This window comes from Sus scrofa, chromosome 18, assembly GCF_054392235.1.
Source record: "Sus scrofa isolate SSC_HxYL_T2T_F1_AM1 chromosome 18, Sscrofa_HxYL_maternal_Yorkshire_Landrace_v2.0, whole genome shotgun sequence".
In the NCBI taxonomy this organism is placed as follows: domain Eukaryota; kingdom Metazoa; phylum Chordata; class Mammalia; order Artiodactyla; family Suidae; genus Sus; species Sus scrofa.
In genome coordinates, this window is record NC_139400.1 from 23130622 (window position 1) to 23145332 (window position 14711).

The 14711-nt window shown below is 38.7% G+C and overlaps 2 protein-coding genes across 3 annotated transcripts in view; one reads left to right on the forward strand and one right to left on the reverse strand.

Moving 5' to 3' along the window:
- Nucleotides 1-14711, forward strand: part of CYREN (cell cycle regulator of NHEJ) — a 139007-nt gene that overhangs the window by 119421 nt on the left and 4875 nt on the right. The gene's annotated exons all lie outside the window — the stretch shown is intronic.
- AGBL3 (AGBL carboxypeptidase 3) overlaps nt 1-14711 on the reverse strand; it is a 99377-nt gene that overhangs the window by 80343 nt on the left and 4323 nt on the right. For both annotated transcript variants that reach the window (XM_085005399.1, XM_085005400.1), the window contains exon 4: nt 99-284. In XM_085005399.1, coding sequence (XP_084861525.1) covers nt 99-284 — 186 coding nt within the window. The remainder of the gene's footprint in view (nt 1-98; nt 285-14711) is intronic.

The window sequence follows — 14711 nt, forward strand, 5'->3', positions numbered from 1 at the left end:
CAACATCCTTTTCTAATACCATGAGTCTTCTCATTAAAATCAATTTTGCCAAATTAAGTGTGCCAGTGTTTGAACCCCCAAAACTCTTAAGAACATACCAATATGTTGGACTTTTTCATCAATGACCTCACAGTGGTACGGCCACCGTGTTGGGCTCAGCGGACCAGAAGAAGAGACACCATATAAGTCTCGTGGTTCACGAAGACGTGGCACCCATCTCCCTAGCTGATACTCCAATAGTATCTGCGTAGTCCGGGGGAAAAATGGGTCACTAATAGAGTCAGCTGAAAAAGGATTCAAACACAATCATTAATGAGGAGGAGAAAAACCCAATTCTTATAATTTTCTATATAGTTTATTTTTTCCTCCCAATACAATGAATCTGTCAATATTTGTGGATATTATCATAAATGTTATACTTCACAGCAGTTTAAAAAATCTAAGTACTAATGAAATGTTGTAACAATTTTCATAATAGCTAGAAAATCACTGTTGACCTCATAATCTGTTAATTTACGCTAAATGCTCAATGCTACTCCAAAAATGTTTGTTTCTTACAGCTTTTGTAGAAAACTGTCATCTTAAACTTAATCACAATTGAGGCAACTATTGATGTAATGCATTAAAAGACACTCTACTGACTGCAACTATATTCTCAAAGGTTGCTAGTGAACTCTTAGTTACAACTTCTCGGTTCTCATTCTAGGGCCACTGTGTGACATAAGCCCAGGAACATAATTCACATGGAATACAATGGAGTTGCCCCAAGAAGGTAGTGTAGTGACCCTCTTTTAATGGGATAATTGTGGGGCATCAATTTGATATTGATAATCATCCCTCCTTAAGCTCATTTCCACCACCCCCCACTTTTAAAGTGATGCTACAGTTCCTAGTTTTCTTCTACCTATATTTGGTTCTGCAATTTGTCTGACTGTTCTTGAACTTTCATCTCTGAAATGTGGCTTCTTAGCTACATTTAATTCTTGGCTATTACTTGCACAATAGCAAATATAGCAATTGGCCTAGGAGTCAGACAAACTGAGTTCTATTCTACCACTTTGTTTCTATAGGATTTTGATTAGTCAATAGAGCTTCTCTGAATGTAAACTTTACTATATGCAAAGAAGGAATAATCTTCCCTTGTTATTTTCTCAGGATGGGTTTTATAGATCCACTTATTCAACAGTCATTAATTATCTAGTTTTGCATTATGCAAACAGACCACATTTTGTCTAATTTACAGTATGACTCAAAAATGGCAAGGTGGCTATTTATGAATCAGAAAATAAAATTAGATCCATACCTCATACTATCTGTAAATGTAAATTATAAAGAAATCAAACGCCAACATTCAAACAAGTAGAAAAAAGTACTTAAAGGAAACTTAGGTGACTATTGATGCCCTTGCTGTAGCAAAGGTCTTTGCCACTTAACAGATATAAAAATAAAGAGCCAAAAATGAATAATGATAAACTTAACATCAAAATGATTCTAAACAACAGAAGCAACTTAAAAAAGTTACCAAAGGATTACTATGAGTGGGCAGTTCATAATAAGGCAGAATATAAATAGACAAACATATGAAATAATTCTCAATTTCTGTAGCAATCAAGGAAATGTTGGTTAAAATAGCAAGTAACCCCCTTTCTTCCAAGAGACAGGCAAAATTTTAAAAAGAAAAAAGTGGGGGAAGAAGTCTGCAAAATAGTACTACAAATTTTCTGTGAGTATGGGCACAGGTATGTGTACATATGCAAAGGAAAAGGTCTAGAAGGATATGCACCAGCCTGAGACAAGTGGTTATATCAAAAACGAAAACTTGTTTTAGACGGTGGTGGTGAAAATGATTTTTAAATAAATAGGATTAAAAACCTTATCTTCAATTCCAGAGTATCTGTGACAGATATGTGAATATTTAAAATAAATATTTCAATGTGTATCTGAAAGTACTGTAAATGTATAAAATGAAAAAAATTAAGTATACATTAAAATAGCCATATACATGTACATTTGCAAATGAATAAGTAAACTCTTCATACAGGCATGTTTCATTTAAATACATACTTTGAAAACACTGTTCATTAAAACTTGAGTCATATTGCAAATGCATTTAAAGAGCTAATTATTTAAAGAAACACCAAGGTAAATCCTCATGTTAAGTCAAGTCCTTTATTTCTATTTATTTATTTTTGCCTTTTTTTTTTTTTTTTTAGGGCCACACCTATAGCATATGGAAGTTCCTAAACCAGGCATCTAACTGGAGTTGCAGCCACCAGCCTACACCACAGCCACAGCAATGCGGGATCCGAGTTGCATCTGTGACCTACACCACAGCTCACAGCAACACCAGATCCTTAACCCTCTGAGCAAGGCCATGGATGGAACCCACATCCTCATGGATACTAGTTGGGTTCATTTCCACTGAGCCACAACAGGAACTCCAGTGAGGTCCTTTTTAATGACCACTTTCATTTAGTTTCCTTGAAACATCAAACCTTAAAAGTTTGAACTTCAAGATGACAGACTCAGGAGGATTATAGAGCTCACCTCCTCCAACAAATACATTAAAAATACATCTACATGTGAAACAGTTTTCACAGAAAACTGCCTGGAAACTGACAGAAGATCTCCTATACAACTAGAGCTACAAGGAAGATCTCCACGTATCTCAGTAGGACAGAGAAAGGCATCAGGTCAGGACCTGTGCCCCTCAGAGGCATCCATAAAGACGAGAACATCCACATGGGTGGACCCTCATTGTGGAGAGGAAGCTGACAGACTTGCAACATGTGCATCTCAGTTCTGGGGTCTTGAATGGGAGAGACAAGCCCCTTGCCTGCTGGGAAGCCCACTGACACAGAGAGAAGGACTGGAGAAGCTTCGACTCCCCTCATGAGGAGTATATGTGTATTGGCTTGCTCACCATCAGGGTGGAGAGAGCCTTGCACTGGCAGCTGCTTCCCTGCTGCGTTTCCCAATCTGAAGGGTGAATGCCCTGTCGCTGCTCACTCCACACCGCAACCTAGCACAAGATCAGGGCAAAGATTCAGTCTAACTACACAGGAACAGACCAGGGTTCCTGGGGTGTGATCCAGGCAGAGCTGTGGCGACCATCATCAGTGCACACACCAGGCAGTGCCACAAGAACATGCGGCATCTAAGTGGCGAATCTTGGGCAGATAGGCTCTGGGCTGGAGTATGCAGTGATCTGTTTCCTATTGAGAGCATGGAAGCTCCACCCACTCCACTGTGCAGTTTAGCACCAGATCTGGAGCAGACAGGAATGGGGAGAAGTGTGCCACGAGCCAGCCCAGACTCTCAGATCCACACTACAGCCTTGCAACAGATCTGGGACAAACACAGCAGAAAAGGGATGCATCTTTGGGCTGCTTCTGAGCAGAACCGCAAACACACCTACATAGGTGGTGCACAGGTTTGCTCTGACCATGAGGGTGTCACCTGCTTCAGAAATCAGTTCTTTTAGGGCACACATGCAAGGGTAATAGAGGCTTATCAAACCCAACCCTAAGGACTTCTACTCCAACAACTAGGAAGCAGACCCTGATTTCAACAAGATGGTGACAATCATAGAGCAAGGAGGAAGTCCTGCCTCTCATCAAGCACAGGCTCCAGACACTACAACACCAATCACATCCCCTTATCAAGGGGTTAATGGCCAGCACACTCTGAAGAAAGACAGGCCTGGTACCCATATCACATTCAGCCCTTGCACCAAAAATTGTGGACAAACACAGTCTACACAGAACACTGCCACATAAAAATACTCCCAAGACCACAGTAAATATCTGGTTCTCCTAAATTCAAACAGACAGAGAAAGTTAAGTAAAATGAAAAAGCAGAGGAACTGTTCCCAATTTAAAAAGTCCCCTGAAAGAATAATGAAAGAGGCCTCAATGGTCTATTAAACCTCAAGTTCAAAAAGGAAGTGATCGACATGCTAAAGAAATTAAGAAAGAGTATCAACAGATATGCAGAGCTCTGTAGCAAGGAACTAGAAACTATAAAGAGGAACCAATCAAAATTAGACAACTCACTTGCCAAGATAAATACCAATCTAGCAGCAATGAACACCAAACTAAATGACACAAAAGAATAAACAAATGATCTGGAAGACAGAACAATGGAAATCACCCAATCAGAACAGCAGACAGAAAGAGAAATGGAAAAAAAAAAAAAAAAAAGGAAACAACATATTAGATCTATGGGGAAAATATAGAGAGTGCCAAGCTATGCATAATAGGGGTTCCTGAAGGAGAGGAGAGAGAGAAGGGGACTGAAATATATTTGAAGATAATTCCTGAAAGCTTCCTGAAATAGATATCCAGGTATACAGATATCCAGGTATTGGAAGCACAGAGGGCCCCAAACAAGATGAACCCAAACAGACCCACGCCAAAATGTATCATAATTAAAACGGCAAAAGTTAAAAATAAAGATTCTAAAGAGAGCAAGAGAAAAGAGATTAAGTTACAAGGGAACCCCCATAAGACTACCAGTTGATTTCCCTACAGAAACTTTATAGGTCAGAAGGGACTGCATGATATATTCAAAGTTCTGAAAGGAAAACCCTGCAACCTGGGATACTCTACCTAGCATGACTATCATTTGGAATAGAAAGAGTGATAAAGATTTTCTCAGACAAGCAAAAACTAAAAGAATACAGCAATACTAAACCTACCCTAAAGGGAATATGGAAAGGTATTTTCTAAACAGAAAATAAGCAAGTATCTACAGAAAAGGGAAAATCACCACAGGAAAGGCAAGCATATAAAAAGATTGTGACACAGCGGGTTAAGTATCTGGCATAGTCGTGGTAGTGGCTTGGGTTGCTACTGTGGTGCATGTTCAATCCCTAGTCTGGGAACTTCCATATGCTATAGGTAAGGCCAAAAAAAAAAAAAAAAAAAAAAATTGAATATCACTTAAATAAGCCAGTACTAAGATTTAAAAAAATCAAAAAATTTTGTAAAAGTGATCATATTTGCAATTAACAAAAAAAGGATAAGCATGAAGATGTAAAGTATGACATCAAATTCACAAAATGTAGGGAAGGGAAGTATAAAAATGTAGATCTTTTATTTTTAAAATTATTTTATTTTATTTTATTTTGTCTTTTTGCCATTTCTTGGGCCACTCCCGCGGCATACGGAGATTCCCAGGCTAGGGGTCGAATCAGAGCTGCAGCTGCCAGCCTACACCAGAGCCACAGCAACGCAGGATCTGAGCCGCGTCTGTGATCTACACCACAGCTCATGGCAACGCCAGATCCTTAACCCACTGAGTAAGGCCAGGGATCGAACCCGCAACCTCATGCTTCCTAGTTGGATTCGTTAACCACTGCGCCACAACGGGAACTCCAAAAAAATGCAGATCTTTTAGAATGGTTTTTTTTTGCATCTTTTTTTTTTTTTTTTTTTTTTTTTGCCATTTCTTGGGCCGCTCCCACAGCACATGGAGGTTCCCAGGCTAGAGGTCTAATCGGAGCTGTAGCTGCCAGCCTACGTCAGAGCCACAGAAACTTGGGATCTGAGCCACATCTGCAACCTACACCACAGCTCACGGCAGCACTGGATCCTTAACCCACTGAGCAAGGGCAGGGATCAAACCCGAAACCTCATGCTTCCTAGTAGGATTTGTTAACCACTGCGCCACAACGGGAACTCCAAAAAAATGTAGATCTTTTAGAATGTGTTCGAACTTACATGACTATCAGTTTAAAGCAAGTAGATATGGTTATGGATTAACATACCTGAAAACCAAGGTAACCACATGTTAAAAACATGCAATAATCAAAACTCAAGCATAATACAAAAAACCATCAAACCATAAAAGGAAAAATGGAAAGTAGAAAAATACGAACAAAGAAGAACTACAGAAAAAAACAAACTGGAAAACAAGGTTTAAAATGTTTAAACCAGGGAGACGGGATTAAGATGGCGGAATAGAAGGTCTGGAGCTCAACTTCTCTCCTAAAAACAAAATTCACAACTAAAGACTGAGCACACTTCACCAAAATGGACCGGAAACCTTAAAAAAGATACCCTACTCCAGAAGAAAAAGAGGAGGACACATCAAGAGGTAGGAGGGGTGATTTCACGATATAAACAACCCCATACCTCCTGGGTGGGAAGCCCCACAGATTGGAAACTAACTGGGTCACAGAGACTCACCTACAGGAGTGAGAGTTCTGAGCCCCACATCAAACTCTCTCGTGTGGGGATCTGACACGGGGAGAAAGAGCCCCAGAGCATCTGGCACTGAAGGCCAGTGGGGCTTGTGTGCAGGAGCTCCATGGGACTGGGGGAAACGGAAACCCCATTCTTAAAAGAAGCACACAGACTTTCGCGTGCACTGAGTCCCAGGGCAAAGCAAAGTCTTCAAGGGAATCTGGGTCAAACCTGGCCACAGTTCTTGGTGGACATCCTGGGAAAACAGGGGTGAACGTGGCTTGTTGTGAGGGAAGGACATTGAAAGCAAAGCTCTCGGGAATATTCAGCAGCAGTGCCTTTCTCTGGAAGTGGTCATTTAGGGAAAATCTGGCCCCACCCGTCAGCCAGCCACTGAGAAGTCCCAGGGCAAACAACAACCCAGGTGGGATCACAGCCCCGCCCCTCAGTAAACAGGCTCCCTAAAGACCCCTCAGGCACAGAGCTGCCTCTAATCCCATCCAGAGACTAAGCCCCACCCACCTGAGGGATTAGAATCGGCTCCTCCTGCCAGGGGGCAGGCATCAGCCCCTCCCATCAGGAAGCCTACAGCAAGCCCCCATACTGACGTCACCCACAGGGGGGCAGACATCAGAAGTAAGAGAGGCTACAGCTCTATTACCTGTAAGAAGGTCACCATACCAAAAACCTATAAAAATGAAAAGACAGAGAACTATAACCCAGATGAGGGAGAAAGAAAAAACCCCAGAAAAACAGCTAAGTGAGGAGGAGATTCTCAGCCTCCAGGAAAAAGACTTTAGACTGTTGATGGTGAAGATGATGCAAGACATTGGAAATAAACTGGAGGCAAAGATGGATAACTTACAGGAAACACTGACCAAAGAGATACAAGATATAAAACTGAAACAAGAAGAGATGCAAAATACAATAACTGAAATAAAAAATTCACTAGAAGCAGCCAACAGCAGAATACAGGGGGCAGAAGAACGAATAAGCGAGGTGGAGGACAGATTAGTGGAAATTACAGATGCAGAACAGAAAAGAGAAAAAAGATCGAAAAGAAATGAAGAGAGTCTCAGAGAACTCTGGGACAACGTGAAACGCACCAACATCCATATTATAGGGGTGCCAGAAGGAGAAGAGAGAGAGAAGGAGACAGAAAAAAGATTCCAAGAGATAAGAGCTGAAAACTTCCCTAACATGGGGAAGGAATCACTCACTCAAATGCAGGCAGCACAACGAGTACCATACAAAATAAACCCAAGGAGGAACACCCTGAGACACATACTAATCAAACTGACCAAAATTAAAGACAATGAGAAAATCTTGGAAGCAGCTAGGGAAAAGAAACAAATAACATACAAGGGAACCCCGATAAGGTTATCGGCAGAGTTTTCAACAGAAACTCTGCAGGCCAGAAGGGAGTGGCGTGATATACTCAATGTGATGAAAGGAAAAAACCTCCAACCAAGATTACTCTACCCAGCAAGGCTCTCATTCAGATGTGAAGGAGAAATCAAAACCTTCACAGATAAGCAAAAGCTGAGACAATTCAACAACACTAAACCAGCCTTACAACAAATACTAAAGGAACTTCTATAGGCAGAAAAGAGCAAGAGAAGAAGGAAAGGAAAAAGAGCAGCAAAAACAAATCCAAAGTAATCAATAAAATGGCAGTGAGAACATACATATCAATAATTACCTTAAATGTGAATGGACTAAACACCCCAACGAAAAGACACAGACTGGCTGAATGGATACGAAAACAAGACCCATATAAATGCTGTCTTCAAGAGACCCACTTCACTTCTAGGGACACATACAAATTGAAAGTGAGAGGGTGGAAGAAAATATTTCATGCAAACAGGGATCAAAAGAAAGCTGGAGTAGCAATACTCATATTAGACATCACAGAAATACAAAGGATCATAAGAGACTACTATATGCAACTATATGCCAATAAAATGGAAAACCTAGAAGAAATGGACAAATTCTTAGAAAAGTACAATCTTCCCCGACTAAACCAAGATGAAATAGAAAAGATGAATGGACCCATCACAAGAACTGAAATTGAAACTGTGATTAAAAAACTTCCAACAAACAAAAGTCCAGGACCAGATGGCTTCACAGGTGAAGGCTATCACACATTTAGAGAAGAGCTAACACCTCTCCTTCTGAAACTATTTCAAAAAATTGCAGAAGAAAGGATACTCCCAAACTCACTCTATGAGGCCACTGTCACCCTGGTACCAAAGACACCACAAAAAAAGAAAACTACAGGCCAATATCACTAATGAACATCAATGCAAAAATCCTCAACAAAATACTAGCAAACCGCATCCAACAATACATTAAAAGGATTGTACATCACGATCAAGTGGGATTCATCCCAGGGATGCAAGGGTTCTTCAATATCCGCAAATCCATCAGTGTGATACATCACATTAACAAACTGAAGAATAAAAACCATATGATCCTCTCAATAGACGTGGAAAAAGCCTTTGACAAAATCCAACATCCATTTCTGATAAAAACCCTTCAGAAAGTGGGCATAACGGGAACCTACCTCAACATGATAAAGGCCATATACGACAAACCCACAGCGAACATCATTCTCAATGGTGAAAAGCTGAAAGAATTCCTGCTGAGATCAGGAACAAGACAAGGATGTCCGCTCTCGCCACTACTCTTCAACATAGTTCTGGAAGTCCTAGCCACAGCAATCAGAGAAGTAAAAGAAAGAAAAGGAATCCAAATTGGAATGGAAGAAGTAAAACCATCCCTAGTTGCAGATGACATGATACTATACCTAGAGAATCCTAAAGACTACCAAAAAACTGTTAGAGCTCATCCACGAATTTGGCAAAGTCGCAGGATACAAAATCAACACACAGAAATCGATAGCGTTTCTATATACTAACAATGAAAGAGCAGAAAAGGAAATTAGGGAAGCAACCCCGTTTACCACTGCATCCAAAAGAATAAAATACCTAGGAGTAAACCTACCTAAAGAAACAAAAGACCTGTACTCTGAAAACTACAAGCCACTGATGAAAGAAATCAAAGATGACACAAATAGATGGAAAGAAATACCATGCTCGTGGATTGGAAGAGTTAATATTATCAAAATGACTATACTACCCAAGGCAATCTACAGATTCAATGCAATTCCTATCAAATTACCAAGGACATTTTTCACAGAACTCGAACAAAATACTTAAAAGTTTGTTTGGAAGCACAAAAGACCCAGAATAGCCAAAGACATCCTGAAAAAGAAAAATGGAGCTGGAGGAATCAGGCTCCAGGACTTCAGACTATACTACACAGCAACAGTCATCAAAACCACACGGTACTGGCACAAAGACAGAAATATAGATCAGTGGAACAGGATAGAAAGCCCTGAATTAAACCCATGTACCTACAGCCAACTCATCTATGACAAAGGAGGCAAGAATATACAATGGAGAAAGGGCAGCTTGTTCAATAAGTGGTGCTGGGAAAACTGGACAGCCACATGGAAAAGAATGAAATTAGAACACTCCCTAACACCATACACAAAAATAAACTCCAAATGGATTAAAGACCTAGATATAAGACCAGATGCTATAAACCTCTTAGAGGAAACATAGGCCAAACACTCTCTGACATAAATGACAGCAGCATCTTCTCAGATCCACCTATCAGAGTATTGACAACAAAAACAAAAATAAACAAATGGGACCTATTCAAACTTCAAAGTTTCTGCACAGCAAAGCAAACCCTAAACAACACAAAAAGACAACCCACAGAATGGGAGAAAATCTTTGCAAGTGAATCCACTGACAAGGGATTCATGTCCAAAATTTATAAACAACTTCTGCAGCTCCATACCAAAAAAACAAATAACCCCATCCAAAAATGGGCAGAAGATCTAAACAGACAATTCTCCAAAGAAGACATACAGATGGCCGAGAAACACATGAAAGGATGTTCAGCATCATTCATTATTAGAGAAATGCAAATCAAAACCACGATGAGGTACCACCTTACACCAGCCAGAATGGCCAGCATCCAAAAATCTACAAACAGTAAGTGCTGGAGAGGGTGTGGAGAAAAAGGAACACTAGTACAGTTGGGGGGGGATTGTAAATTGGTGCAACCACTGTGGAAAGCAGTATGGAGATGCCTCAGAAAACTAAACATAGAACTACCATTGGATCCAACAATCCCACTCCTGGGCATTTACCCAGAGAAAATCACGACTCGCAAAGATACATGTACTCCAGTGTTCATTGCAGCACTATTTGCAATAGCCAAGACATGGAAACAACCTCAATGTCCATGGTCAGAGGAGTGGATCAGGAAGATGTGGTACATATACACAATGGAATATTACTCAACCATCAAAAAGAACGGAATACCAGCATTTTTAGCAACATGGATGGACCTTGAAACTATCATGCTAAATGAAGTCAGCCATACAATGAGACACCAACATCCAATGCTTTCACTGACATGTGGAATCTGAAAAAAGGACAGACGGAACTTCTTTGCAGAACAGATGCTGACTCACAGACATTGAAAAACTTATGGTCTCCAGAGGAGACAGTTTGGGGGGTTGGGGGATGTGCTTGGGCTGTGGGATGGAAATCCTGTGAAATCAGATTGTTATGATCATTATACAACTACAAATGTGATAAATTAATTTGAGTAATAAAAAATTTAAAAATAATAATAATAAATAAATAAAATTGCATTATCTTCATTAAAAAATGTTTAAACCATTGACATTTAATTACTTTAAATGTCACTGGGCTAAATTCTCTAATCAAAAGATGCAGAGTGGTAGGTAGGATAAAAAAATAAGAACCTGCATCAACATGGATGGAAGTAGAGACTCTCATACTAAGTGAAGTAAGTCAGAAAGAGAGAGGCAAATACCATATGATTTCAGTTATATCTGGAATCTAATATACAGCTCAAATGAACCTTTCCACAGAAAAGAAAATCAGGGATTTGGAGAAGAGACTTGTGGTTGCCAAAGGGGAAGTGGAGGGAGTGGGATGGACTGGGAATTTGCAAAACCATTGCCTTTGGAATGGATAAACAATGAGATCCTGCTGTATAGCACTGGAAACTATATCTAGTCACTTATGATGGAGCATGATGTGAGAAAAAGAATGTATATATGTGACTTGGTCACCTCTGTACAGTAGAAAATTGATAGAACACTGTAAACCAGCTATGTTGGAAAAAATAAAAATCATTTAAAAATAAATGAATGTCAGAAAACAAAAGCAAAAACAAAAACAAAACAAGAACCTACAATATGCCACTACAAAAGACTCACTTTAGGCAAAGGACACACACAGATCACTTTCAAAGGATATTTCTTGCAAACTGAAACAATAAGAATGTGGGGATAGCAATACTCATATCAGACAAAACAAATTTTTTTACACGCCATAAAAAGAAAGACAAAGAAGAATATTATATAATGATAAAGGGAGCAATACAAGAAGAGGATCTTACAATACAACAAGAAGATATTACACTTGTTAATATATGTGCACCCAATACAAGACCACCTAAATAGATAAAATAAATACTAACAGACACAAAAGGAACTGATAGATAGAGTACAATAATACTAGAAGGCTTTAACAACCCACTGACATCAAACAGAGAATCAATAAGGCAACAGAGGTCCCAAATGACATAACAGACCATTTGGACTTAATTGGTATCTATAGGACATGACATCAACCTCCCCCCATACACATTCTTTTCAAGTGCACATGGAACACTGTCTAGGATAGATGACACATTATGCCACCAAACAAGTCTCGACGAATTAGTAGGACAGAAATTATCTCAAGCATCTTTTCTGACCACACTGGTATGAAACTAGAAATCAGCCACAGAAAGAAAAACAGGAGAATGAACACACATAGGCTAAGCAACACGCTACTAAAAAAAAAAAAAAAAAAAAAAAAAAAAAACCAATGGATAAGCTATGAAATCAAAGAATAAATCAGAATACACCTCAGGACAAACAAAAATGAAAACACAACCTTACAAAAATCTATGGGATACAGCTCAAACAGTTCTAAGAGGAATTATCAAAGCAATATAGGTTTTCCTCAAGGAGAAAAAAATGTCAAAAAAATCCATAATGTGGAGTTCCCGTCGTGGCGCAGTGGTTAACGAATCTGACTAGGAACCATGAGGTTGCGGGTTCGGTCCCTGCCCTTGCTCAGTGGGTTAAGGATCCGGCATTGCCGTGAGCTGTGGTGTAGGTTGCAGACGCGGCTCGGATCCCGCGTTGCTGTGGCTCTGGCGTAGGCCAATGGCTACAGCTCCAATTCGACCCCTAGCCTGGGAACCTCCATATGCCATGGGAGTGGCCCAAAGAAATAGCAAAAAGACAAAAAAAAATAAAATAAAATAAAATAATAATAATAAATAAATAAATAAAAAATTAAAAAAACCCATAATCTAAACTACCACCTACAATACCTGAAACAACAACAACAACCAAAAATTCATGTCAGCAGAAAGAAGGAAATAATAAGGATCAGACAGGTAATAAATAAAATTGAGATAAAAAAGCAATAGAAACCATAAACAGCTGGGTTTTTGAAAAGATAAGCAAAACTGACAAACACCTCCAGCCAGGCTCATCAAGAGGAAAAGGGAGAGGACTCAAATAAGCAAAATAAGAAATGAAAGAGGAGAAAGAACAACCAATAGTGCAGAAATCCAAAAAAAAATTTTTTTAAGAGAATACTATGAAGAGTTAAGTGCCAACAAATTGGACACCCTTAAAGAAATGGACAAGTTTCTAGAAATATACAGCCTCCCAAAACTGAGTCAAGAAAAAACAGGTAAAATTGAGCAGACCAATTACTAAAGGTAAATAGACTCAATAAACAAAAACAAAGAAAACTTCCTGCGAGCAAAAGTCCAGGACTGGATGGTTTCTCTGGGGAATTCTACAGAACATAAAACAAATAACTTATACGTATTCTTCTCAAACTATTCCAAAAAAATTGAGGACAAGGAAAGAATGCCAAACTCTATGATGCCACCATCACCCTGTTACCAAAAGCAGACAAAGATACTACAAAAAAAGAAAATCACAGGCCAATATCTTTGATGAATACAGATGCAAAAATCTTCAACAAAATATTAGTAAACCAAATTCAACAATACACAAAAAGGATCATATAACATGATCAAACTGGATTAATTCCAGGGTCACAAGGATGGTTCAACATATACAAATCAATCAGTATGATACTCCACATTTACAAAAAGAAAGACAAAAACCACACGATCATCTAAACAGGCACAGAAAAAGCATCTAACAAAATTCAACATCAATTCATGATAAAAACTCACACCAAAGTGAGTAGAGAAGGAAAATATCTCAATATAATAAAAGATTCTATGACAAATCTATAGCCAACATAATACTCAATGGTAAAAAACTAAAACCCTTCCTGCTAAACTTAGGAACAAGACAAAGAATGCCCTCTCTCACCATTTCTACTCAATATAGTATTGAAAGTCTTAGCCACAGCAATCAGGCAATAAAATAAAGTTATCCAAATTGGAAGACAATAGGCAAAACCCACTATTTGCAGATGACATGATCCTCTACATATTGAACACAAAAATTATTGGTACTAATAAGTGAATTCAGCAAGTAGGAAACAAGATTAATATAGGGAAATACATTGTATTTCTTTATACTAATAGTAAAATATCAGCAAGCAAAAAAAAAAAATCTCATTGAAAATCATTTAAAAAAATTACTTAGAAATCTACCTAACCAAAGAGGTGAAGGACCCATATGCTGAAAACTGAAACAGTGATAAAGGAAACTGAGGATGATTCAAAGAAATGGAAAGATATCCTATGCTCTCGATTGTAAGAATTAATATTGTTAAAATAACAACATTACCAAAGAAATCTTCAGATTTAATGTAATTCCTATCAAAATACCAATGGTATTTTTTGCAGAACTAGTATACATAATCCTAAAATTTATATGGAACCACAAAAGACCCAAAATTGCCAAAGAAACCCTGAGGAAAAGAACAAAGCAGCAGGGATGATGCTTCCAGACTTCAGATTATACTACAAAGCTATAGTAATCAATCAAACAGAAGAGAAAGTCCAGAAATAAATCCACAGTTCTAAGGTCAATTAATCTACTACAAAAGAGGCAAGAACATACAAGAGAAGACAGCCTCTTCAACAGTGGTGCTGGGCAAGATGGATAGCTACATGTAATCAATGAAACAGAAACACTCACCCACACCATATACAAAAATAAACTCAAAATGGTATAAAGACCTAAAATACACATGACACCATAAAACTCCTAAAAGAGAACACACGGAAAACATTCTCAGACATATATCATAGCAACATTTTCTTAGATAAGTCTCCCAAGGCAAAAGAAATAAAAACAAATGGGATCTAATCAAACTTAAAAGCTTTCACACAGTAAAGGAAACCATCAACAAAACGAAG